At 42.4% G+C, this 27,708-nt stretch overlaps 2 protein-coding genes across 3 annotated transcripts in view; one reads left to right on the plus strand and one right to left on the minus strand.

Moving 5' to 3' along the window:
- Window positions 1-27,510, minus strand: CXHXorf58 (chromosome X CXorf58 homolog). Of its 2 annotated transcripts, XM_059250414.1 has the most exons (10): window positions 27,272-27,510; window positions 26,277-26,357; window positions 25,051-25,186; window positions 21,509-21,599; window positions 18,344-18,438; window positions 17,888-17,999; window positions 8,419-8,550; window positions 4,024-4,253; window positions 759-915; window positions 1-226 (listed from the first exon to the last, which is right to left on the minus strand). In XM_059250414.1, the coding sequence occupies exons 3-10, from the start codon at window positions 25,164-25,166 to the stop codon at window positions 71-73; spliced, it is 1,089 nt and encodes a 362-aa protein (XP_059106397.1). In that variant the 5' UTR covers window positions 25,167-25,186; window positions 26,277-26,357; window positions 27,272-27,510; the 3' UTR covers window positions 1-70. The 2 variants fall into 2 exon arrangements, with proteins under 2 accessions (XP_059106397.1, XP_059106398.1); XM_059250415.1 differs by lacking the exons at window positions 17,888-17,999; window positions 18,344-18,438 and having other exon boundaries at window positions 27,272-27,509.
- Apoo (apolipoprotein O) overlaps window positions 27,511-27,708 on the plus strand; it is a 56,246-nt gene continuing 56,048 nt past the window's right edge. The window contains exon 1 of the mRNA XM_059250416.1: window positions 27,511-27,698. Within this exon, the coding sequence (XP_059106399.1) occupies window positions 27,690-27,698 (9 nt within the window). The 5' untranslated portion in view covers window positions 27,511-27,689. The remainder of the gene's footprint in view (window positions 27,699-27,708) is intronic.

Genomic DNA, 27,708 nt, shown 5'->3' on the forward strand with positions numbered 1-27,708 from the left:
CTACTTGGCTGCTCTTTATTTATAGACAGCAATATTGTTAAACAACTGTTGCTTTCTGTCAATTAGTGTTTCAAAACAATGAGGAATGTTTAACATATAGGTCTTGATACCAGGCAAATAATTCCCTTTCTTCTTTTTCCAGTTTGGTGTTTGATGGGGTTTCTTCAATTGCCAGAATTTCAAAAGATGGACAGTAGAATATGACCTTCTTCTTTGCTTGTGCTTCCTACGTGCAATTACAAATAAAAGCAGAGAGTATTTGGCTTTTTTCTTTTTGGTTTATTCGGGACAGGGTTTCTCTGTGTATTTTGATGCCTGTCCTGGATCTCACTCTATAGATCGGGCTGGCCTCGAACTCACAGAGATCCACCTGCTTCTGCCTCCCGAGCGCTGGGATTAAAGGCTTGTGCCACCACCACCCGGCTCAATGGTGCATGCTTTTAATCTCAGCTCTCAGGAAATAGAGGTAGGTGGATCTCTATGAGTTCGAGGCCAGCCTGGTCTACAAAGTGAGTTCCAGGAAAGGAGCAAAACTACACAGAGAAACCCTGTCTCGAACCCCTCCCCCCCAAAAAAGGAGATTGAGAACTCCCCTTCGGGGTCGCTATTTGCCACCCCATCATGCTGGAAATAAACGCTCTTGCTAAATTGCATACGTGATTTCTTGGGGGCTTCTCTCGGACCCTAAAAATAGGTAGTTTGAAAACTGTCCAAAATAACGAAGGAGTTCACTGCTAGTTAAACGTGCAGTTAGTTACCTTGGAGGAAGCCTTTTCTTCTTTAGCTGCCATATAGGCTTGTTTCATCATTTGAACCTTCTTTTGTGCTTGCTTGGATCGACGCCCCAAATGTTTCGTTTTACCTTGCTGATCCCAAGGCTGGTAAAAAGGGCGGACAATTGGAATGGATGGATACCTGGAAGACATTTGTATTAGAGACAGACAAAAATAAAAGAACACAAAATAAGATTGGAATGTGAAGTCCATGCTAAACTGTAAGATACTGTCTAGCATCCTGAGAGACTTCAGTATGTGGAGCAAAACTGCATGTCAGCTTTTAGGTTAAAGTCATCATTTCTGGGACTTTACATAGCACTGTTCTTTTCTCTTTTCTTTCTTTCTTTTTTTTCCCCCAAGACAGAGCTTCTCTGTGTAATAGCCGTGGCTGTCCTGGAACTCACTCTGTAGATCAGGTTGTCCTCCAGACAGAGATCTGCTTGCCTCTGCCTCTGGAGAGCTGAGATTAAAAGCATGTGCCACCTCGGCCCGGCTGCATTTTCAATTCTTAAACATCCAGACATGGTAGCACACACTTTCCAGTACTGAGGAGGCAGAGGCAGGAAGAGCATGAGTTCAAGGCAAGCTGGATTATATTACTGAGCTCAAAGCCAACCTGAGCTGCGCAGCAAGACCATTTCGGGGTGGGGGTGGGGGTGGGGGGAGGGAAGGCATAGCATTGTTCTTTACCTGGCGCTTGTGGAGGTGTATATGTGATGGTGATGGTGACAACTACGATGACAAAAATGGCAAAAACCTGCTGTCATTCAAAATAAGCCTTCCTAGAAAATGGAGTGGCCATGTGGATGGTTTTTTTTTTTTTTTTTTTGAGACAGGATCTCAATATGTTGCCCAGGCTGGCCTCAATCTTATAGAAGCAGCCTTCTGAATGCTGAGACTAAAGGCATCACCATACTCAGCATGAATTTTTAAAATATCATAACTAATGCCGGAATTTACATTTCATAACAGGTGAAAAAGCAAGCTTCTTTTAAAAATTCATTTTCAGGTTAGCATACAAAGTAATGGGTTTCATGATGAAGCTTATTGTTCTGTGTATGCATTTGTGTGGTGTGTGTATGTGTGCATATGTTCACATGTATGTGGGCTCATGTGTGCGTGTGTGTGCAGGTGCTTGTGTACGTACTTGTTTGATTGTGTTGTGAAGGACCACAGTTGCTGTCAGGTGTCTTTGTCAATTGCTCTTTTATTTATTGAGGATAAAGAAGTCTCTTCTGGATATGGAGCTCACCATATCTGGCTAGTCTAGCTAGAGAGCTTGTCTGTGTCCTGAGTGCTAAAATTAGAAGTGGCTGTCACACCTGCCTGGATTTTTACATGGGCTCTGGGGATCTGAACTCGGGTCCTCATGCTTGCGTAGCAGCACTTTGTCTGCTGAGCCTTCTCCCCAGCCTAGCGAAGCTATTTTATTTGACCAGTGTTGGGATCAGGCCAGCTGGTATCATGCCCTCACTCCCTTAGCTTTACTATCAAGGGCAGTTCAGTTCAATAGCCTCCTGCCAGCACCTGGGTCATTCATCCTTAGAATCGTCCTTCAGAACAAGAGTCTATGTACAGAGTAGGTTAAAAGAATCCAAGAATACTGCCCCTGCTGGCCAGCACTTAACCAATGGCCATGGGGCATTAGTGTACCCAGTGGAATAACTGAGTTGCATGTTGTACAGTGACTCTAAAATTCCCAGGAGGGATAAAGCTCCAGGTAGCTCCAGTGGTAACTGGCTTGCTAACACACAGTCTGGGTTACTGCCCTACCCTCTCAGTAGTTTCTGGGATCACCTCCCAAATAAATTGTTCCAACTCAATTCCTAGTCTTGGGGTTTGCTTCTGGGAGATCCCAGACTAGGACTTTATCCAAAGATGCTCTTATGAAAATATTTTTCTTCTTCAGTTGATTTAAAAATTGGCTAGCTGTCTGGCTCCTAAATGACTCATTCTTGGATAATCAGTAGCATGAATCCAAATAGCAGGGAGCACGAAGTTATGTATGGCAGTGAAGAAAATGACATCATTTATTTGACCTTGGTGGTAATAGGGTTAAGTTCTATATTCAATGCTCATATGTATGAGTTAGAGAAAGTCTATTTCATGATGACAGACTGTGCCTTGAACCAGGCTATCTGTCTGGAAAGTGCACAGCCTTGACTATAAAATAAAGGAGTTAAATTAGGTTTCTGGCTCAACACCTTTCATCCGCAGTCCTGAGACTCCTCAGTGTGTTTGCTTGCCAGGGTCTTCTTTGTGGTCTAAAGGAATATTTCTTATTGCAAGCTTATGTGTGAAAATATATTACCAACAAGTGCTCTTCAGCCTTATCATCATTTCTTTTTCTTAAGAAAGCCAGATTAATTTATAAATAAGATGGGCTGGGTGACTCTTAGTAATGGAAATTAAAAGTAATCCTAATTGGAATAATAACATTCTGTCCCTGTCATTTCAGACCCTAATCCATATATTTTGCTACAACATGGTTATCCAAACTACGGATTGGTTTGCTTGTTATTGGTAAAGAAGAGAATAATACCACTGTAATGTATATACAATTGATCCTAGGCAACGGGAGCCAGGAGGGGAGGGAGAGAGAGAGAGAGAGAGAGAGAGAGAGAGAGAGAGAGAGAGAGAGAGAGAGAGAACAATTACAGCTTTCAACAGGAAGGGGAAAGCCTTCAGCTCTGTGTGCATGGGCAATGGATGCTCTTTTGGCTGTATTTATGAAAACAAAAATATTAACAGTTGCACGCAGGCGCCTCTCCCCAGAGAGCCAGAGAGGCACACTCAGCCTCTGACTCACTCTACTGTGCCCCACCACTTCCTGACTTAGGACGGCTCTGGGATTGCACTGCCTCTTATCTTCTCTTGAAGGGAAGCCATTAGCCTGAGGCTTCTCTTCTAGCAGGAGCTTCTCTCTGTGCCTGCCTGCTCCAATGCAATGAGTCACCAGCACTTTTTTTTTTTTTTTTTTTTTTTAACCACTGTGCTGTCTCTGCATTTGTCAGGGCAGCCTCTTGGCATCCTGAGGTGCCTGCCTGGTGGTACAAGTCATCGCCTCAGTACCAATTGACCTTTTTGCTAGTGTTCTGCTTACAAAGTTGCATACGTTTGGGACAGTCTTCCCCAACTCAAGTCTCCCCGTGTGCCGTATGATTATCTTTAGTGGACTGTGTATCAGAAAGGGAACATTTTCAGGAATGCTTTTAGTGTTGTAACCTCAAGAAAAATGGTCTTTTACCTAACTTTAGAAACAGTCTCTAGCTGGTGCTGACGCATCGCTTCTGTTTGTGGCTTCTGCGACAAATACTTCATTTCTTTTTGTAAACGGTCTGAGATTACTCCAGACTCGGCATAATCAACTATGTCATACATCATCATTGTTTTGGGAATGCTTCTGAGGGTTAATCTTCGCCAGTGGTTATTCCTGCCACCAAATGATGCAGGGGTCTTATCCATAAGACTGCAGTACTATATGGGAAAAAAAATGCAGAATACTCAGTTGTTGGTCCTCATCTCCAAACTCTACTGAATCTCTCTCCCATGACTTTCATTCCAACTAGATGTTTCTGTTATCTACATTCATCTTAACTCCCTTACTGGAAGGCAGGACCCATGCCGCGCAGCTTCAGTTCACATAGCACCACACTCACTAAACGTTTATCTAATGCATAAACACTGGCACACACTGTTTTAGAAATGACGAGTTAATCGCTGGTGCTCAGGGGAGAATTTCCTTATCTTTATTTGTAGGAATCTTGCTTTACTTTTTTTTTCCAATTTAAAACATCGCAATTTAAAAACACAATTTATGAGTTCAATTTAACATTATAAATGTGTGTTTAAGAGATAGGTATAGAGGATGGTGAGCTACAGTGCTAGGAATAGGCCTTTAGAGTCTCCTACATACTCTCAAACTTTTGTGTGCACCCACTTTCACGTGCATGTGAACGCACACATGCACACAAACATGCACATGTACCCATATGACGTCATGCAGAAGTGGCAGTTGCCACCATTTTGTAGTACCAGTCTCTCGACAAGAAGTGGCTGATTCCAATTCTCACAATATAACTGCATAAAGCACAAACTCTGCAGCTAGATCTTCAATTCACAGCCTACTTCATTAGTGACAAGCGTGCAATCATATGGAGTGACAAGTCATGTCCTGTCTCTAAAAACTTGTCAGTGTTTGGTCACTGTGAATCCATTAATGAGTTCACATACAGACAGCAAATATGTAGTTCTGTGGCCTCTTTGTCTCTCAATGATAAACCCATGTGACATTTTACAAAAATGGACCATCAAAAGAGGGAACTGGGGACTGACTGGAGAGATGGCTCAGCGGTTAAGAGCATACGCTGCTCTTGCAAAGGACCTGAGTTAGGTTCCCAGCACTCCTGTCAGTGGGCTCACAACCCCCTGTAACTCCAGCTTCAGGGGCTCCAACACTCTCTTCTGGCCTCTTTGGACACCTGCACATGTGTGCACACAATCTTGCCCCAAACACATGATTAAAATAAAAAGAAATCTTTTTTTTTTTTTTAAGACAGACTTGGCCAGCAAAGAAACCGAATGTGGTTTCACTGGAAGTGAAACTGGAATCCGATGTAAAATGAGTTGTAGAAGAAACAGGTGGCTGTAAGGAGCCGGCCCCGTTTAAGAACCTGCCAATGTTATACAGCTAGAGGGATTTGGTGAAGGTGAACTCACCAACGTAAGTGGCTTTGACAAGAAGAACCAAGTGACCCTGGCAGAAAAAGCTTCACATGATGAGAAATCTAACATATTTTGCTACATGTAATTAGTGGCTGATTCGAACTTAGGCGTGTGACAACTGACAAAGCCACAGTAGAGACAGTGGTCCCCACTGTCATTTATGTGAGAACAAGAAGGCCAGCATCCTTCCAAGGGCTCTTTTGGGAGGGGATGGACTTGAGCGTGGAGCTTAGGGCTGTGTGCGTGCTAAGCTAGTGCTTGACCCCTCAGCCTTAAATTGTTTTTTAAAGTTTGATACAATCTTGTTAAGTTACTTAGGTTGGCCTTGCACTTGTTCTGTACCTCAGGCAGGCTTTGAACTTGTGATCCTTCTGCACCAGCTTCCTAAACATCTAGGATTACAGGCCTGAGCCACAGGCTTCACATTATCCTTGATTATGCTTTCTTCCCCCATGGCTTGTCTTTGTTTTGACTGTGGTAGGGATCGAACTCAAGGCACTGTACCATCGAGCTATACTCCCCAATCCATTACACTCCCAGCTTTATTGAGATTCACATTTCATATACTTCACTCACTTAAGGTGTCCAATTCATTGGTTTTAGTGTTTTCACAGCTGATTAGTTTTTACAAAGAAATAAAACTTACACTTTCAATGTTTCTAAATGTATTAAATAATACTGTACTAAATGTTTTGAGTCTTTCATTTCTGTTATAAGAGAGGTTTTAATGTTTGTTTTTATTCTGGTTTTGGGACTGGATCTTGCTATGTAACTCAGGGCTGCTTTGGAGCTTACTATGTAGCCCAGGCTGGCCTCAAATTTGAAGTCTTCTTTGCCTCAACTTTCTGAGTGCTGAGTTTACAGCACCAGCACATCCAGATGTTTTAAATGTGCCAACCAATTTTCTCTATTGATTTTTAAATTTGCTTTGTATGAGGCTGGGGACATAGCTTAGGGGGTAGAGTGCTTGCCGATCATGCAAGGGACCCTGGGTTCAAGCTCCTGTGCTGAAAACAAAATCAGACCCACACACATCGGAAAGCAAACAGCAAGGAGAGGTGGCACAGGCCTGTAGTTCCTGCACTTGGAATGTGGTGAATGGAAGATTAGGAGTTCAAGGTCATCCTTTGGCTATATAGCCAATTTGAGGTCAGCCTGGGCTACGTGACATCTTGTCTCAAAACAATGGAGAATGTGAAATGTGCTTTGTATAGTTTCAGCTTGTATCATCAGTTCCTTTAGTCCCACACTCCATACAGTGAGAATGCCTGCAGACTTTATTTCCCAGGACTGCAGTAGTACAATCAGTAAATATCTCAGCCCTGTCAATGATCTACTCGGCCACTAATTCGCTTTGGGACCTTGGGTGAGTTTTTGGACCTTGTTAAAGCTTTATTTTTCTCATCCATAAAGAGGGTCACAGGATTTACAAACTTGGAGATGAAAGGAAACGACATGCCTGCAAAGATCTTTAAAAATGCCATTCACCCCCCAAGTAATCTTATCTCTCTTTTCCAGTGTAAACATTTGGGGGCCTCTCTCTGTGACCCCAATCCTTGACATATTCACAACCTGTGAGTTTGTGACTCATGTCATTAGCAAAGATAGTTGGCATCCTTAGCTTCTTTTATTTTCTGGTCTAATTCCCTAGTCTCCTAGGTTAAGTTTCTAAAGGAAAGAAAACACAGTCAAGAGTCTCTAAGGCTTTGCATAACTTCATATGTCAAAGTGAGGCACCCAAATGAAGAAGCTATGGTCACGTATATTATTATTATTACGATTACATTAGGAATCAGAATAACGGTAATTTTTGTTTTGTCAATGCTTGCCTCTTTGGATTGTTAGTAGAAAACTGGGAGGGAGTGTTACAAAGGCATTTATTATTGTTGTTGTTGTTATTATATTATTATTATTATTATTATTGTTATTATTATTATTATTCAGGTATGCTGCTTAAGTGCCCCAGTTCAGCATTGCTATGCAAATCAGAAATCCAAGAATCATGCCAGACATATTCCTTCAGTTTCTCTCCCTGTCTGTCACCAAGACCCACTGCCTTTACTCTCTCTTGCATCTGTAGACATACATCCTTAAACCGAGCACCCACCATTTCCCCTGGAATATCAAAACCATTTGAATAGAACTTTTGTTGCTTTCCAATTCTTTCTGTATCCTGCAACCAGAGGTAGCTCTTCACTCATTACCTTAAAAAAAATCACATTTTGTTCATCGTGTGTGTGTGTGTGTGTGTGTGTGTGTGTGTGTGTGTGTGCCCTGGATCCTCTGAGGCTGGTGTTACTGGTGGTTGTGAACTGTGTGATGTGGATGCTGGGAACTGAACTCAAGTTCTCTGGAAGCGCAGCAAGCACTCTTAATCTTTGAGCAATCTCTCTAGCCCCCTAAAGGCTATTTTTTTTTTTTAAAAATCATTTTATGTGCATTAGTGTGAGGGTGTCAGATCCCCTGGAACTGGAGTTATACACAGCTGTGAGCTGCCATGTGGGTGCTGGGAATTAAACCTGGGTCCTCTGGAAGAGCAGCCAGTGCTCTTAACCGCTGAGACATCTCTCTAGCCCCCAAATGGTAAATTTTATGTTGGGTGCATTTTACCACAATTTTGAAAAAAGAGCTATGAGCTGGGCAGTGGTGGCCTATGCCTTTAATCCCAGCACTTGAAAGGCAGAGACAGGCAGATCTCTGAGTTTGAGACCAGCCTGGTCTATAGAGTGAGTTCCAGGATGGCCAGGACTGTTATACAGCGAAACCCTGTCTCAAAAAACAAACAAACAAACAAAAAACCAACAAAACAAAACAAACAAAAAAAACAAACTCAAAATTATCATTCTTTCTTGTTGGAGGATAGGACCAGGAAAGCCTTTTTGTTTGATTTTTCAACATCTACATTTAAATTTCTTACGTGCATATAATCTTGCACTGTGACAACATCCATACGATCAGTTACTTTGAATTTCTGGAAAAAATGCTCATCTTCCATAATTTGTTGATAAAATAGCCTTTCTCCCATTATCTTGTAAGCATCAGCCACTGCCTATAAAGAAAGTAGATTTTAAAAATAACATATTTTTAGTCACTGGCACACATTTTATCTATTTTCTGACAAATATAGCAAATAGTGTTCCTGTCTTTTGCAATCTTGCTATTAATAGAAAGGCTACATTTACAGAAAGGAAATAATATAGCTGTTTGGCGGGGGGAGAGGGGAAGGAGTTAAAATAAGATTGAGCTCACTCTGTAGCCCAGGTTGGCCAAGCACTTACTAGTAAGGCTCTTGCCTCAGCTCCCTCAATGCTGGGGCTACAGGTATGAGCCACCATGCCCAGCTATATAGGGACTGGTTTTGACACAGGGTCTCATGTAACCCAGGCTGGCCTTGAACTTGCTATGTAGTCAAGGACGGGCTTAAACTTCTTCTCAAATGCTAGGACTATAGAGATGGATCTCCATGTCTGGCTTATATAGGGATTTTAAAACCATTTGAAATTTGTCCCCATAGACACTGATGCACAGTTTTAAAATAAAACTACAGGTGTAGGTGAGTCTACAGTCCTCAAGGGAACATAGTTTTTTATTTTTTATTTATTTTATTTTATTTTATTTTATTATTATTATTATTATTTTTTTTTTGGTTTTTCGAGACAGAGTTTCTCTGTGTAGCTTTGCGCCTTTCCTGGAACTTGCTCTGTAGACCAGGCTGGCCTCGAACTCACAGAGATCCGCCTGCCTCTGCCTCCCGAGTGCTGGGATTAAAGGCGTGCGCCACCACTGCCCAGCTAGTTTTTTATTTTTTATTTTATTTTATTTTTTATTTCTTGGTTTTTTGAGACAGGGTTTCTCTGTGTAGCTTTGGAGCCTGTCCTGGAACTCACTCTGTAGCCCAGGCTGGCCTCGAACTCACAGAAATCCGCCTGCCTCCCGAGTGCTGGGATTAAAGGCCTGCGCCGCCACCGCCCGGCGTTTATTTTTAAAAAGGTTTTCATTTGGGGCTGGAGAGATAGTTCAGCAATTAAGAGCATTTGTTACTCTCCCAGAGCACTCACATGACAGCTCACAACCATCTGTTACTCCAATGCCAGGGGACTGTGATACCCTCTTCGGGCCTCTGTGGACACTGTACACATGTGGTGCACATACATGCAAACAACACACCAGCACACCATAAAAAATTGTTTTTACATCTTAAAAAATATTTTATTTTATATTTGATTATATGTATGTGCATGTGAATTTGTGCATGTGAATATAATGCCTAAGGAGACAAGAAGAGGGCATGAGATTTCCTGGAGTTGCAGTTACAGTCAGTTGTAAGCTGCCTGATGTGGATGCTGGGAACTGAACTAGTATCTTTCACAGGAACAGTATGTGCTCATAACCACTAAGCTTTCTCTCCAGCCTGGACCATAGTTTTAAAGTTTTTTTTTCTTTTAAAAACTGTTCTTTTCAGCGGGGCGGTAGTGGCACACACCTTTAATCTCAGCACTCAGGAGGCAGAGGCAGACAAATCTCTGTGAGTTCGAGGCCTGCTGGTCTACTTAGGGAGTGAGCAAGTTCCAGGACAGCTAAGGCTACACAGAGAAACCCTGTCTCGAAACAGAAGAAAACAAAACAAACTGTTCTTTTCATTTAAATGAAAACAAAGGAACACCATAACCTCACATGTGCTGTCAGTGAAAAGAAAACTCACCTGGTGATTAAATAGGGTGGCCCAGCAACTAGAACAAAATGTGTCACTGGACCTGACACTCTTTTCTGTTAGTTACCTCATTGCTTCCAAATGAAAACGTGGACACGTCAGCTTGCTTACACCTCCCTTTCCTTAGATTTCCTTCTCAGTAGCCAAAGAAAAGCAAATGAAGGATTTTTTCCTTCTTTCTAAAAATGTCAGCAGGAAAACATCTGAGAGGCCAGTGAGAGAAAAATCCCAGAAAATACAGAGGCTCAAGTTCTTTGTCTTGGCTTTAGTCCTACCAAATCCTCGCACATATATCTAGCCTTCTGATAACAGCTATACATACTAGGTGAGACTTCAATACTCCAATGCTGCCCTAAGTATGTGCTGAATCATCTAACACCATTTATAACATAGATCGGTGCTTCTGACCACAAAGGCGCTGCTTATGTGGAGGGAGGCTGGCAGAGAAGAAAAACTCAAATCTCTTTCTATTCCAGATCAGTTTTTTCCCTCTGGACCTCAGAATGTGCTATGGTGAGAGAATGGAGAGAGATCTGTCAGAGTCAAAACTCAGAGCTTCTGTTCTTCTCATCCAAAGCACAACACCAATAGCTTGCCTTCATGTATTTTCCTCTCTAATTCTCAGTTTTATTATCCAGAATAGTCCTTTTCTATTTTATTTTGAATTCCAAAGCTTTGGTAATGCATATGGAAAACGAAATGGGAAGAAAATATTTCAGTGGTCATATTTTATTCTTAATGCACCGAAGTGAACAGTTTAATGAAAATATGAGGAGCTTTCCCATGGGTGGATTATTTTTGCTTTTCATTTCACCATTTTTTTTTTGCACATCATATACCTGAAGAAAAGATGGTATTGGCGAATCTATTATGTTTTATTACAATGTCCTGTGGGTTTGAATTAACATGCTCAACCACACGAAAGGCAAAAGCAAATCATTGCACACTAAATAGGTATAAAACCATGTAATTTCTGCTTTAGGGATATCTTTAGGAATAATTATATTTTACTTTAGCTAAGATTACCTAGAAAAGGTATTTATTATTAGTTCCTCCCTCCACCGCCGTACTCAGTCACTACTACCAATCTTTCCAAGATCCAGTTTTCCTTGTCATGTATTGCCTTAGATGTATTTATTGGGTCTATTCTAGTCCCTCGGCCAAAGAAAACCATGCCTAGAAGCGTAAGACAAACTCTCTGCCTACTTGTGGGACAGTGTATTAGTAACTTTTCTGTTGCTGTGAAAAATACCATGATCAAAAGAAACTTCTGGAAGAGTTTATTTTGGCTTACAGCTCCAGAAAATGAGTCCATAAATAACAGAGAGACATGGCAGCAGGTGGCTGGATCAGGAAGCTAGGAGACTACATCTTTTTTACTGGGTGTAGAATAAAACCCAAGGTGAGCCTGGCCTGGTCCCGTTCCAGTCTCATCCTTGCTTGCCCCTCCCCCAACACACTTGCTCCCCACACCACCTGCCTAGCGCCTGCCGCGCTCTCAGCTCTGTGCTTCTGCTCAGACATTTTTCTCTGCTTGGTCTAAGTTTTGCCCAGGGACCAAGTATTCCAACACGGGAACGTTTTCATTTAAACAAGCATAGAGGTGTTTGGAAAAAAAAAATAATAAAGAGCGCTGCCCAATAGTCAAGATGTTCTTGTCAGAAATCTGCCATACATAGTCAGTTGCTCATTCTTGCTGGAAATTCCCACTTATGGATAAGTGATAAGTGGTACCCTTGCACTTGGTTTGAAATAATTCATTGTATGCTGTGTATATCGCTCTGTATAAATAAAATGCTGACGGGCCAATGTCCAGGCAGGAAGTATAGGCGGGGCAAACAGAGACGAGAATTGTGGGAAGAGGAAGGCTGAGTCAAGAAATGCCAGCCCGCCGTCCAGGGAGCAGCATGTAACAGGCACACAGGTAAAGCCACGGAACACGTGGTAACATCTATATTAACAGAAATGGGCTGAGTTTAAGTGTAAGAGCTAGTCAGTGGTAGGCCTGAGCTAATGGCCAAGCAGTTTTAAATAATATTAGCCTGTTGTGTTTATTTATGCAAGGACGCAGGAGCAGGCTGTACACAGGAAAACTTCAACTACAATTGTATGCAGATGCAGAGTAAATAAAAGCTCACTAACTGCAGGGATTGCTTCAGCTTTAAAATGTATGCAGTATGGTAGAAACAGCTAAGCATTCAAATCTCAGTTATACATCTCCAAGTCTCTTCAAATGCTCGCTCTTTTGGGGAGTCGGGGGGTGGGTTCAAGACAGAGTTTCTCTGGTTAGCTCTGGCTGTCCTGGAACTAACTCTGTAGCCCAGGCTGGCCTCAAACTCACAGAGATCCACCTGCCTCTGCCTCCTGAGTGCTGAGATTAAAGGCGTGTGCCACCACCGCCCAGCTTTATTTTATTCTTTAATTGTGTGTGCATGTGTGCACGTGCATGTGTGCACATGCATGCAGGTGCCCAAGGAGGCCAGAGAGGACACAAGATCCCTTGAAGCTAGAGTTACAGGTGGTTGTAAGCCACCTGATATGGGTGCTGAGGATCAAACTTGGCTCCTCTGCAAGAGTAGTGTACACTTTTGATTGCTCAGCCGTCTCTCCAGTCTCAAGGTTCTGCATTTTAAAATGGTCCAGTGGATGCCAGTATGGAAGGCTGCACATGCTTTGGGTAGCAAGGCTTTAGAAAATTCTCTGGTGGACCAACAATAATGACAACCTCTTGTAAATACCAATGATGAGAAAATAGATTGTCAAAGTGGAAAACGAAATGAGAGCGCGCGCGCACACACACACACTCACGCACTCACACATACAAATCATTATTCTATTGTTCTACAACAGTGGTTCTCAGCCTGTGGGTTGCGATCCTTTGCGGAGTCGGGGGGGGGGGGGGAACTGCATTGAAAGACCCTTGAACTGAGGTCTCCTAAGACCACTGGAAAGCACATATTTACATTACGATTCATGACAGTAGCAAAATTGCAGTTATGAAGTAGCAACAAAAATAATTTTATGATTGGGGGTCACCACACCATGAGGAACTTGCAGCATTAGGAAGGTTGAGAACCACTGTTCCTAACTTCCTTTTTTCCCTCCTTTCACTTGCTTTGCTTTTTGTTTTGGTGAATATATGAGAGATACAGCTGGAAAATGACAAGGAAATGCAACAAGAAATGGAAATATGGAGGGGAATGATAGAGCAAAAATGTGTTCAATTCCTCTTCCTTTATAAGTGAAATTAGAGGGGCTGGAGAGATGGCTCAGCAGTTATGAGCACTGGCTGCTCCTCCAGGGGACCTGGGTTCGATTACCATCACCCACCTGGAGGCTCATGACTGTAACTCCAGTTCCAGGGGATCTGATACCTTTTTCTGGACTCCTCAGGCAGCAGGCATGCATGTGGTGCACAGACATGCAGGCAAAACATCCATACACATAAAAATAACAAAAATATTTTCAAAGATAAGTGAATTTAGACTAGACAGCTGAACAAACTAAAACTGGCCCACTTATATAAAGAAATAAATGATGGACTGGAAAGATGGCTTAGCAGTTAAGAGCTCTGATTTCTCTTACAGAGCATATGGGTTCAATTCCCAGCACTCACATAGTGGCTCACAACCATTTCTAATTCATTTCCAAGGGATCTTATATCCTCCTCTGACCTCCTGTGGCACCAGACTCAAATGTGGCACACGGACATACATGCAGGCAAAACATCTATATGCATAGTAATAAAAGAATAAATGAACTTAGAGCTAGAGATATAGCCCACTCGGTACAGTGCTACCCTAGTACACATGGAGCCCTGAGTTGCTCCTCACCACTGCATAAACTAGGTGTGTGTGTTGGCACACCCACACCTGTAATCCTAGTACTCTGGAGGTGGAGGGCACCGCAACCAGAAGTTCAAGTAGTGAGAGTCGGATGTGGTGATGCACGCTTTTGATCATAGAGCTCTGGAGGGAGCGGCAGCCAGATCTCAGGGAGGTCAAGGCCAGCCTGGACTACAAAGTGAGTTCCAGGGCAGTCAGGGCTACATAGAGAGACCCTGTCTCAAACAAACAAACAAACAAACAGACAGACACCAAAAAGAAGTAAGTAAACAGAAAAGTTGGATTAATTTGCAAACAAAAGTTTTATTCAAAGAGCAAAAATGTAAACTTAGAATGAGAAAAATCCCACCATTTCAAGTTTTCTTTCGACTGTGAGTGTACATATTAGTCAAGTTTGTTTTGCAAAGGAATGCAAGGGACAAGGGCAGTCCAAACTGTTCTCTTCAAGTTGGGTATGTTCTGTTCATTAAAAGACCATTGTAGTGTTCACTGAAAAAGTCAGGCTGAATAGTGTGATAACATCTTAATAACAAGAACAAACAGAATTCTAACATCTAATTTCCCAGGGAAAACGAGGGTACTATAAAGAACGATTGGGGCTGATCACTCCAGGAGAGTGACAGCTGCAGCACTTGGGGAAAGGCATAACGGTGCATCTCCCTTTCTCTTTGGCATAGTTTGTAGAACTTTATTAACACTGAAACGTACCTGTAAAACCTATTTACAAGTCATTAAAGAAGAACATCTGTAAGGGCAAGAGAGCTTTCTTCACGACGGGTCTCATCGACACATTTGACAGTCAAGAGCTCCCTTTTGAGGTCAGGATGAAGATATAGGTCCTGGAGGTCACCCAGACTTTCCACTAATATAGACACTTGGATGCCAAACAGGTTAATTTTGGTTTTCTGCTTATGTGTGAATAAACACATGTACTTGCCAACTCAAGTTCTTACAGACTTCATGGAGGACTCCTTAACATTTCACCTCAGTAAACTCCGTGTGAAGTCCAGTTGATGTGATCCGAATGGTGTCTTGTGTCTGCTGCTCAGTTGATGGCATTCCACCAGTTCATATGCTCCACTACCCCCAAGGACCCCAATCAAATGGCTCAGTCAGCTTCTTCTGCTCTCTCCTCCATCCAACACTCCTAGTCTACAAGTCCCTCTGAGGCTGGAGACAGAGTCTCTTTTGATGTGACCTTCTTCTCAGTGACTCTCCTCAAAGGAGGAGGTTGGACGGGTGTTTATGAAGACACTCAGTGGGACCCAGGGATATGGTTTCTCAGACTGCTTCAGGGAGGGTGAGATCATATCAGAAGACATCTTCTTTTCAGGAGGATGGGATGAGGAAGCTTCGAAGATCCTGGAGCTCCAGTAGCCATTTCTCAATCTAGTGAAGACCATTCGGAGAGGTTGGACCGGAACGTGGCTGGACAATGGATGATGGGACTCAGTGAAAGGCTGGGTGAAATTCAGAAGAGCTCTCTTGTGTGGAGGAGACTGTTGCTCAACACCGGTCACTTGAGGTAATCCTTTTGGTTCAACGCGGCTGGTACTAGAACATGGCACAACACGGAAAGACTCCAACATAGGCTTCTCAGTGCTCTTCTGCGGTCTCTGGTAGGAGCTTAGCCGTCGTTTCTTTGGAGGATTTTCGATAATCTGGGTGGGGAGCTGGAAATTTCTCTTATGGGTTACCTTGAAGCTGAGTTCAGCACGCTGGCTATCTGTATGTGCTGTGTGGGAGTGTTTGTCTTCATCAGGATGCTCGGCTGGTGACTGAGTGTTCAGCATGGGGTTCATCTCCTGCACTTTGAAGGCAGCCTGCGGGACTTGATGGAAGCAATACTCTGTGCTTTGGTCTGTTGGCTTCTCACTGAAGGTTGGCTCCTCATCACTGTGCCCAACTGTTGTTTTTGGCATGTTAGGGGCCTCCAGGGTCTGACATTTATCTTCCTTGAGAGGTAAGGTAGGGTCTTCTGTGGAAGGTGCTGTATGGCACACATGTTCCCCATCTGATTTCTTGACTGATGGCAGATTAGTTTGAGTATGGTTCGGGGATAATTTCTTGTTTACATGGAAGACCGATGGTCTGCTCGGACGCCTCAGATAGTCACCAGGATGTGTCGTATCCTTCCAACTCTGAGGCTTCCTCTCGGGGGGCTTCTTGGGAAATTTGAGCAGGAGAGCCTTCCTCTGCTGCTCTAGTCTTTCTCTCTCTTTCTTCTCTTTCTCTGTCTCGTTCACTGGCTCAGGGCTCTGAGGATTCTGTCGCTTTCGTGGGTCCTGGTTCTCCTTTTCCTTCTTTACGATGCCCAAGGGTAGTGGTGCCATGGCACCATCCCAAGACTTGATAGGGCACTTCTTGCTTCTTACAGTGTGTCCAAAGGCCCCACAGTTTCTGCATTTCATCCTGGGATTCTCTTCTCGTGGGGGAACTCTCTGCTCCCCTGGTACTCTCCGATTCCGTAAATTCTGAACTTTAATGCCTTTGGCAGACCAAGTTTTGGTGTAGAGGTCTGTCTTTTGACCCATCATTTTAGAGTCTCGTCAATCTCCCTCAGGTGTTGATTTGGGATTTCCTAAAACCCAGCTGTCTTCCTCCTGTCTGTTAGCAGGTTCTCAGACAGGTGGATGATGGAGACACAGCAAGGAATGTGACGAAGCTTTCAGGATGCTGGAGGAAAGGAAAGTCACATTTTCTCTTTTATATATCACTGGGCTATTTCCTCCCCCTCCGACATTTACTTCATAAATAAACAAAAAATTAATGAAGTTATTATACAATGTTTTATGTATAAATACTGTTTTCTAGTGACTTATTCCTTCTGAGGTTCTCATTTTCTTAAGCTTAAGAATGGGGACAGTGGAACTGACCCAGGAGAATTTCCTGGAAAAGTCCGATTATATAATCTTAGAATAGAAACAATCGATGCTATTTTATAGAAACAGCCTCAGCTTACTCTGAAGATGAACATGACATGAATTTATCCCTCAAGAGTAAGATAAAAATATGGTTCTCATGCTCAAAGTGGTGGCGCACGCCTTTAATCCTAGCACTCTGGAGGCAAAGGCAGGCTGATCTCTGAGTTCGAGGCCAGCCTGGTCCACAGAGTGAGTTCCAGGACAGCCAGGGATACAAAGATAAACCCTGTCTAAATAAACCAATATGGCAAAGGCAGGCGGATCTCTGAGTTCGAGGCCAGCCTGGTCCACAGAGTGAGTTCCAGGACAGCCAGGGATACAAAGAGAAACCCTGTCTAAATAAACCAATATGGCAAAGGCAGGCGGATCTCTGAGTTCGAGGCCAGCCTGATCCACAGAGTGAGTTCCAGGACAGCCAGGGATACAAAGAGAAACCCTGTCTAAATAAACCAATATGGCAAAGGCAGGCGGATCTCTGAGTTCGAGGCCAGCCTGGTCCACAGAGTGAGTTCCAGGACAGCCAGGGATACAAAGAGAAATCCTGTCTAAATAAACCAATATGTAGTTTATATGTAATATATATGTATCCTTTTTTTGACTTTTGGAACTCACTCTGTAGACCAGGTTGGCCTTGAACTCACAGACATCCACCTGCCTCTGCCTCCCCAGAATTTAAAATTTTAATGCAAAGAAAACTGATATATATTATATTTTTTGGAGCCTCATATAATTAATACATTTCAAATTTGTTTTAGCCCAGACACTTTGAAATATGGTGCTTAGGAAAAGGCTTGGTGGGTTGACTAATGGTGAAATAATGTAGCCTATATACTTGGAATGCAATTTAGATATCACAAAGATGTTAAGAAGCAATATTAATATAATACATCTATCATGCAACATCACCTTACTTGACGGCTTTAGTAAATCTTTCCCGCTGAAATACTTGTTACCGTGGCCATCATTTTTAAAAAAAATTTTGAACATGATAAAAGGTGGAAACTTTTCACCACCAAATCTGAAATAAAGATAAAAAATTAGTGATGTGGCATCAATTGTGGGGCTCCATTGCTTCTTTCTCATGTACTTAGCACAGCTCATACTGTTTTTCAAATATAAGGCATATAAAGATCCAGCAAAGAAACGGATCCTAAGGTGAAAGTCACAATTATTCTCATACTTAGGGACACAATGGTGGTGAGACCTCATGTCAATTTATAGCCAGAGTCACGTCTTAAGTCTTTTTACATAACAAATGTAAACAGGGACACATTTTTAAATTTTGTCCTGAGAAATAATCAGTATGAAATATAATCATTTCTATTATTTATCCTCTGAAATAAATCAGCATAGTTACATTACCGAAATCTGACTTTACACTTCATGCTAGGATCTTTAACAAGTGCAGCCTCTTTGGGGCTTACTTTCTTCAGTAGTTCATGTGCCACACAATATTCCTGAAATAAATGATGTCACTGTGAACAGAAAGTGGTATCCCATCCAGATGTCATTTACTGATTAAGAATGGAAGCAGCTGGGCAGTGGTGGCTCATGCCTTTAACCCTAGCACTCAGGAGGCAGAGGCAGAGGCAGGCGGATCTCTGTGAGTCTGAGGCCAGCTTGGTCTACAGGGAGAGTTCCAGAAGAGCCAGGGCTGTTACACAGAGAAACCCTGTCTCAGAAAACAAAAGAAAACAAAACAAATCAAAACAACAACAACAACAACAAGAACGGAAGCATAGTGAAATGAACACTACCCTGGGCTCAGGGTTCTAAAGAGGTGGATTTCTATTCTTGACTCCTCCATTTATCATCTACGTAGCCTTTCATCTGTTATTTCAACTCACGGGGCTTCAAATTTGAGTATCCATGCCTTCTGAGATCACAGGCATTTTCGGATCCCTATGATAATACTTTCCCACAATCTATTGCATTTATCTACAGACTTATCTGTGTCTCCAACTAGATTATAAGTATCATGAAGGTAGAGGAAGCATCTTTCTTCTTTATCATATTCCTAGAATCTAATACAGTACCTGAAACACACAAGAAACTTAACAATTGTTTAATGTTGAATGAATCATGGTAGTATGGGGATGATAATGATATTAAGTTACTAGCTTTTAAGCATCTTTTATTCACCGTGTAATATGGTGGTATCATAGTCATATATATATACATATACATATATATCTATATATATCTATATCTATATCTATATCTACAACCTCACTTAATCCTAACAACAACACAAGTAGAATATTATCACTCTCATGTTATAAATGAGAAAGCTAAGTTTCAATCTTAGATCTGCTTGACTCTAAAATTTCCATTCTTTTCCTTAAATGATCCTATTCAATTTTATGCCTGTGATAATTCCATAAAATGTACAATAATGGGATTTTAACAATATAAAGCATTTTATTCTTGTTTTTTTCCCCCAAGACAGGGCTTCTCTGTGTAACAGCCGTGGCTGTCCTGAAACTCACTCTGTAGACCAGGCTGGCCTCAAACTCAGAGGTCCACCTGCCTCTGCCTCCAGAGGGCTGGAATTAAAGGTACGTGCCACCACCACACAGCTAAGATAAAGCATTATTAACGTGAGGCATTAATTTGAAGCTTTGGAACAAAGATGTGAAAAATAACTGATTAACTTCATTTATTTACGAGAGCCTAAAATTAAGAGGAAAGCAGTAACATGATAATTAAAAATGAGTTTCGTATGATAATACTAATAGGTCTATGGTTAAGATAGTGAAGAAGTATACATATTTCTCAGACTCTATTTTTCAGGACTGCTAAAACTCTTCTAATGAGACTATTCTGATAGTAGACTACTTGAAGCAAGCCTTAAGACTCTGGAGTGTCCAGTTTTGTTTTTGTTTTTTCGGGGAAGAAGGATGGGCATCTTTTTGTCATTTTTATTCAAATAGGATTATATTCCTCTACTGTTCTGACTTGCCCTTTTCACTAACAAGCTATCTTGGTTATCCTTCTGTTGCAGAATTGTGTTACTATCACAAGCTTTACACATGAAAACAGAGACATTTCCTTGCTTCTATGAACCAATGCTGCAATGAGATTATACTGTAGAATGCACTCTTAGAAGTGAAACTGCCGGAGATGGCTCAGTGGTTAATAGTGTGCAAGTACTGTTTTGGCAGAGGATCTTGCTTTGGTTCCCAGCACTCACATGTGGGCTCACAATTGCTTGTAACTCCTGCAGGCTCTTGCATGGACGTGGTGCACATAAACTCACTCAGACTCACATGTAGACACATGTATAATACATAAATATAGAAATAAAGAAATCTTTTTTAAAAAGTGAAACTGCTGGGTAAAAGAAAAGTGCATTTTAAATTTGGGATTTTTTTTCTATAGTGTTGGAGATCAAACTCAGGGCCTCATGCATGTTGAAAACACATTCTACCACTGAGCTACACCCCCAGTTTTTCTTTTCTTTTTTTTTTTTCTGAGACAGGGTTTCTCTCTGTAGCCCTGGCTGTCCTGGAACTCACTCTGTAGAACAGGCTGGCCTCGAACTTGGAGATCTGCCTGCCTCTGTCTCCAGAGTGCTGGGATTAAAGGGGTGTGCACATGTGCACCACCACCTAGGTAGCTTATACCTCAGTTCTTTTTTTTTTTTTTTTTTTTTCGAGACAGGGTTTCTCTGTGTATCTTTGGCGCCCTTCCTGAAACTCACTCTGTAGACCAGGCTGGCCTCGAACTCACAGAGATCCACCTGGCTCTGCCTTCCGTGTGCTGGGACTAAAGGCGTGCACTATAACTGCCCAGTATAAGCCCAGGTGTTTTTTTTGTTGTTGTTGTTGTTTTTTGTTTTGGTTTTTCGAGACAGGGTTTCTCTGTGTAGCTTTGTGCCTGTCCTGGATCTCACTCTATAGCCCAGGCTGGCCTCGAACTCACAGAGATTTGCCTGCCTCTGCCTCCCGAGTGCTGGGATTAAAGGCGTGCGCCACCACCGCCCAGCTATAACCCTAGTTCTTAATTCAGAGATTTTTATTGTTGGAAGATCACTGTCTCCTATCTTCAAATAAGGACACAAATTCAAAAACTGAAACACAACTGCATTAATTTCAGAAAAAAATAGTAATACTCATTCATATTAAAAATAAACCCAGAGGTCTGGAGAGGTGGCTCAGAAGTTAAGCGTACTGACTGATCTTCTAGAGGACCCAGATTTCATTCATACTGCCCACATTACAACTGTCTTTCACTCCCCGGTCCCAGAGAGGGGCTCTACTGCTCTCTCTGGTCTCCAAAGGAATTGCATATTACAGTGTAGAGATAGACTTGAAGGCATCCATACATATAAATAAAATAAAAATAAATAAATCTAAAAACCCCAGAAATATTCATTAAGATTAACAAAAGAAGCAATTTTAGAACTTTACATACTATTATTATATCTAAGTCAAAGAGATAAAGAGGGTTATTTGTTCTATCTTTAATTAACTGGTCTTATTAACTAATTAAGGAATAACATCTGTCAGAGAAAAAAATACATACCGCTGCACAAATTGTGTGTTTTAGGAGTTTAAACAATGTTTTGTCCACATAAACGAGCCAGGCTTTCTGTATTTTTGTTGCTGCAATGTCTCTATTAATTATAAGAAAAAGAGGTTAGCGATTTATGAGCACTTTTCATTTTCCTGAAATCTTAGACAACTTTCAATTTATGCATCCTCTTATATTTCCCATTACTAAGACTGACCTAATGGGGAACCTTTGGGTGGAGTAACTGGAACTAGTATTTGTAGTCTCTAATCAGAGTGAGGATATGGAAAAATGAATATTTCCCCTGAGATAAAAAAATTAGCCTAAAACTTTATCAAGATACATACATAAAGCCAGACATGGTGGCACATTCTTATAACCCCAGCACTTAGCAGGTGGAGGCAGGAAGATCAAGAGTTCAAGACCAGCTTTGACTACACAGTGACTTTGGGTTGAGGGTACAATTCTGGTGTGTGTGAGTCTCTCTCTCTCTCTCTCTCTCTCTCTCTCTCTCTCTCTCTCTCTCTCTCTCTCTCTCTCCTGTCTCCTCTCTCTCTGAGACAGTGTCTCATGTAATCCAGGCTGGCTCTGAAGAGCTAGATATGCAAGTGAGGATGACCTTAAACTTCTGATCCTCCTGACTCTAACTTCTTAGTGCTGGGATCATACCATGCCTGGTTTTATGTGATGATGGAAACTGAACCAAGGACTTGTACACACTAGGTAAGAACTTACTAAGTATATCCTTAGTCAGAGATCCTAGGATTTAATTCCTACCACTGCTGGGGGGTTGGAGGTGGGAAAGGAGAGGAAGAGGGAGGGCAGGGAGGAAGAGGGAGGGCAGGGAGGAAGAGGGAGGGCAGGGAGGAAGAGGGAGGGCAGGGAGGATAGAAGGGAAAGGGATGGAGAAAGAGAGAATATAGCAGCTGTGAGAAGGCAAATTTGGGGCTGGCGAAATAGCTTTGTGGGTAAAGAATGAGAACCTGAATTTGATAGCTCGAAACCATATAAAATGATGTATGATCCCAGCACTCGGGAGGCAGAGCCAGGTGGATCTCTGTGAGTTTGAGGCCAGCCTGGGCTACCAAGTGAGTCCCAGGAAAGGCGCAAAGCTACACAGAGAAACCCTGTCTCGAAAAACCAAAAAAAAAAAAAAAAAATGTATGTGTTTGCAAAGCTTGTAATCCCAGCACTGGTGAAGTGGAGGCAGGTGGATCCCTGAGGCTCCTGGACAAGTCAGCCTAGCCTTGTTAGTGAATTCCAGTCCAGTGAGACAGCCTCTCTCAAAAAATAAGGTGAAGGGGCTTGAGAAATGGCTCAGTTGTTAAAGACTGCCGGGCAAGCATGAGCAACCATGGAAAAGTACACCACAACACTGGGTGGGGTGGGTGCAGACAGGAGGATTCCAGTTGCTTTTTGGCCAGTCTAGCTGAAATTGTGCACTCTAGATTCAGTTTGAGACCCTGTCTCAAGAAATAAGTAAATGAAGTGGAGAGTGATAGAGGAAGAAACTCGGTGTCTGTATGTACAGGCCAGGTGAACGCTCCTGTGAACACATGTACATAACCTCCCCCCCACACACACACACAGCTAGAGAACTACTGAGGAAGATCTCTGGCCTTCAAGTGCATGTACACCTTCCACAAACTTGCACACACCCATAGCACATACAATAATTTATAGTCAGGATTTTTTTTTTTTTTTTAAGATTTTTAGACAAGGTCTTACTATGTACCACATACTGGCCTGGACTTAGTCCAGGCCGGCCTCAGGTTCCTTAGTGCTGGGATTACAGGTAGTTACTAAAAGCACTGCCTAACTGATTCAAGAGCAATGAAAAGGCAATCTAGAATAGTTGAATTTACATGAGGCTCCGTTTCTTTTTTTTTTAGGGGCTTATAATTATGACCTAGAAAAAGAAATTCCCTTTTCTTATCTTTGTTTAAGCCAGGTTCATCCCAGTCAGGCTAGAGAAATAATTAACTTTAGATAATGTCCCAGCACCAACTGATTTCACAGGTTTCTCCTCCAGTGCTCTCCCACCCGGTCAGTATCTCTCATAGGGCTATATGCAAAGACAGGGACATCTGTACAATGTCACCACCGGCTGGCAAAATGTAGACTACAAGATTTAGATTTGGGCTTGGGGATTTAGCTCAGTGGTAGAGCGCTTGCCTAGCAAGCGAAAGGCCCTGGATTTGGTCCTCAGCTCCGGGGGGCGGGGAGGGGAAGGAAGATTTAGAGAAGTAAAGGCCCGAGGAGGTATGGGGAAATAACTCAGTTGGTAAAAGCTTACCATGCAGGCATGAGGACCTGAGTTTGATCCTTAGAGCCCACATAAAAATACCTGGCATGGTGGTATGTGTTTGTAATCCCAGTGCTGGGGATGTGGAAACAGGAGGATCCCCAGAGCTTGCTGGCCAGCCTAGTCTAATTGGCACACTCTAGGCCAATGAGAGAGCTTGTCTCAAAGGAGTTGAATGGTTGGTTTTCCTAAAGATGACACCTAAGGTTGGCGCGTGCACACACACACACACACACACACACACACACATCAAAAATAGAAAAGAACATAGTGGTGCATGCCTTTAATCCCAGCACCTGAGAACAGGGGTCAGGCAAATCTCTGTGAGTTCCAGGCCAGTCATTCCTCTTTTTTTTTTTTAAAAAAAAAAAAAAAAGGCCCAAACTACAGAAATAAATCTTTTTAATTTTAGCTGATGTCATTCATTAACTGGTTTAACTTTTTTCCCAGTTGCATTTTTCTCACCTTTTTTAAGATTTAAAATATTTTAATTATATGTGTGTGTGTGTGTGTGTGTGTGTGTGCGCGCGCGCGCGCGCGCGCGCTTGTGCACACGTGCGCATATGCGTACAGGTCCCCACAGAGTCCAGAGATGTTGGAGACCATGGAGCTGGAAGCACAGGCAGTTGTGAGCTGCCTAACGTAAGTGCCAGAAGCAGAACTCAGGTCTTTAGGAAGGGGGTCCTAATTACTGAGTCATCTCTCCAGTCCTCTTGTTCTCACTGCTAATGTGTAATAACACAGTTGCTTCAGAAGGCTGGAGTATTACCAAGTAGATGTGCGAACATGCTTTGTGAATTATAAAAGTCTAAAGCTATAATATTCAATTTGAAGGTAATTTTTAAAAACACCAAAATTTTAATTTACACATTAGAAATATTTAAAGTTATCTGAGAAAACTTGGTAAGTTTAGCTAGGCATAGTGGTGCACACCTTTGGCTCTAGCCCTTAGGAGGGAGACGTAGGTGAATCTCTGTGAGTTTAAGGCCAGCCTGGTTTACAAAGGGAGTTCCAGGACAGCCAGGGCTACACAGAGAAACACTGTCTTGTTAAAAAAAAAAAACAAAAACCAAAACCAAAAACAAAAAAAAAACCCCACAAAAACAAAAAACAAAAACAAAACAAAAAAACCAAAAACCAAAAACCAAAAAAAAAAAAAAAAAACCAAACAAACTAACAAAAACCCAGGTAAGTTTGTAATTTGTCTAGTTGTGGAAAAATGACAAAAGGCAAAAAGATGGCTTCTTACTCTTTTCTTGCCTTTTTCTTTGCAGCACGTGCCGGTTGTGTCTTGTGGATTTTTTCTGGGAGCTGACTATCTGATTTTGGAGCACGAGTATCTGTTGTATTTGAGGACTTTTTCATTGTCCCTACAAAGAAGTAATCTGAACACACATACATTAAGCTTTTAAGGCCATAATCCCCACATTATTACATTTGGACTAGACTCAAATGCCATATGATTGTCGTGTTCATTTTAGAACCCCTTTAAAAAGAAAGCATTGTGTGTTCAGTGGCGTTTACGGTTTACATTCTTTCCATACTGAAAATACCATGTGGTTTGTCGGAAAGACAGTGAATCTATCCATGATCTCCTAACTGGCCTCCCCCTCCGCTATCTTTTCGCGATCTTTTTCCTCCTATTCACCCCACAGCTGAAGTTAATGGCTCTTCTTGTGACATAGGATCTCATGTATCTGAGGCTGGCCTCAGTCTCGTTATGTAGTAGAGGGTAGCCTTAAGCTGGTCTTCCTGTCCCAACATCCCACGTGCTGAGATTACAGAAGTTCACCACCACATCTGGCTCTTGAAGTTAACCTTTGTGAGCAGTAAGTAATTCAGGGACATTCATTCTCCTCACAAATTACTTAATGGCAGGAGGTACTTTGCTGACTGTGGAAACCGCGTGGAGGGTTTTTACACATTTTTTTGTAGAGTTTTTTTTTTGTCCAGTTTTTATTAAACACTTGTGAGACTTTGGGCAAATTACTTAATCCCTTCATAGTTCAGTGCCCCTTTGGTAATGTGAGCAGGCATATCTGAAATTACTTGATTCTGCCTGTAACTTTTTACTGTTTGAAGCATTATATTCCAGTTCGGATGAAGCTTTCAAATTCTTAGTCATATCTTCAAAAATACCTTTTTAAAATGAAATCGCAGTGTCTTCTTTATGCATAAAACAAAAATCTAATAACCACTGTACTTTTGTAGTAATGAGCATAAGCGATATTTTTAGTTAGCTGCCGTGCCTGTAAATGGTATGAAAAGATCTCTGCTTTCTCTTGGTGACACTCACAGGTACTGCTAATACTGGGAGGCTTGTTGCCTACACTGTACTTGAAAGAAATGCTAAAGTTCAGTTAGAGTTTAGGGAAGGTGAAGCTGTCACTTTCTGCTTTGCCTAGTTCAGGTACCTCCTGCATTAAGAGCTTCTGCTGTAATTTATCACTATGCTTCACACTTTTAAGATATTACCTTAGTGATGCAGAGCCTTCAGAGTCAATTCAGTATTTCTCCTTAGGGGTTGGAGATGGGAATGGCTTGGAACATACAGTTCTGTTGAGAAGGAAAAAAAAAAAGCCGCCCTTAACATTTGGGAGTTGGTCCGGCGCTCGCGCTCCGCGGAGCCTTAGCATTTTCCCCTCCCCGGAGCTTGCTAACTCTTCCAAGTCCTGCTTTAAAAAAACCCCTAGACCACAACTCACCAAGCCAAAGCTCAAATACTACGACAAACTTAACACTTTCTTACTGAAATGCTCCAGTTTGCCCCAGACGGGCGTTTTTGTTGTTGTTTTGTTGTTTTTTTTTTCCCTCGCGTCAAATAAAAAAACCAATTTCTTCAAAAAGACAGGTGTGTTTCTAGCAGTCTTTGGGTAAGAGGACAGTGAACAAATCTCCACCGAACAAATCTCCAAATCGTCAGGATGCCCATGTGGCTTCCATCCCCTGTCGAATTAGGACAGAAATACAGATCGAAATACGAAGTACACCGTCTTTACGGGACGGGCGAGCGTTTGCTGAGGCTAGCGCAGAGATTTCAAAGGCAGACTACCTGGAACTCGATCCTAGCTTCCGATTTCCCGCAGCCTCGGACACTCGGCAATGAGAACCATGCCCACCGACTTGTGTGAGAGGAATGAAATTACCCGTTTAAATCACTGTTAACGCTTGTTTTTCTTGCGAATAGTTAAATACTGTCATTTTACTTCTACAAGTATTAAATGGGACAAATATTTGATTCTCAGATTTACACTTTAGTCCTTTTTTTAAAAAAAGGTCAGCTTTTTTGCGATTAAATGACAGTGCATTTAGTTTAGTCTTAAAATTTAAGGAACATTTAGCATACGGTAAATTCTTTAAGGAAAAACCTTTGGCGAGGTATATCGAAGCCCCAAAGTCGATCTGCCGCTTCACCCTAAAAGGCTGGCACAGCCTCCCCCCAGGTCCGACGGGCGCCACCGCCTGGCTACCTCAGCTCACAGGATTCCCATCACAGCCGGGCATCCAATGGTGAAGGCAAAGCTGGTTCCCAGCGCGGCAGGACGCCAAGGAGCCGCCTTCTCTTCGCCGCACTTGCCGCCTACACGGAGCTGCAGCCTTTTGCCGCCTAGCAACAGCCGGCAGGGAAGCAGGAGGGACAAGAAGGCGGGGCTTGTCTTCAGGCTCCCGCGCGCGGGCGCCACTCGGTTGCTAGGCAACTCAAACGCGCCACCTAGTGGAGTTGGACTGGAGCTTTTGGCGGGTTGAGGGTGGAACATCATCATCTCGTGCACCACAGCCTGTTCGCGGTCCAAGGAATCAGGATCTAACCCGGCCTCCGTAGTCGCTTTCTATAGTGGGAGGGGCCAAAGGAGGGGTGACCCTGCCGGAGCCGCGGCTGCCAGCGACATGTTCAAGGTGAGAACGT

The sequence above is a fragment of the Peromyscus eremicus genome, chromosome X (assembly GCF_949786415.1).
Source record: "Peromyscus eremicus chromosome X, PerEre_H2_v1, whole genome shotgun sequence".
Lineage (NCBI taxonomy): Eukaryota > Metazoa > Chordata > Mammalia > Rodentia > Cricetidae > Peromyscus > Peromyscus eremicus.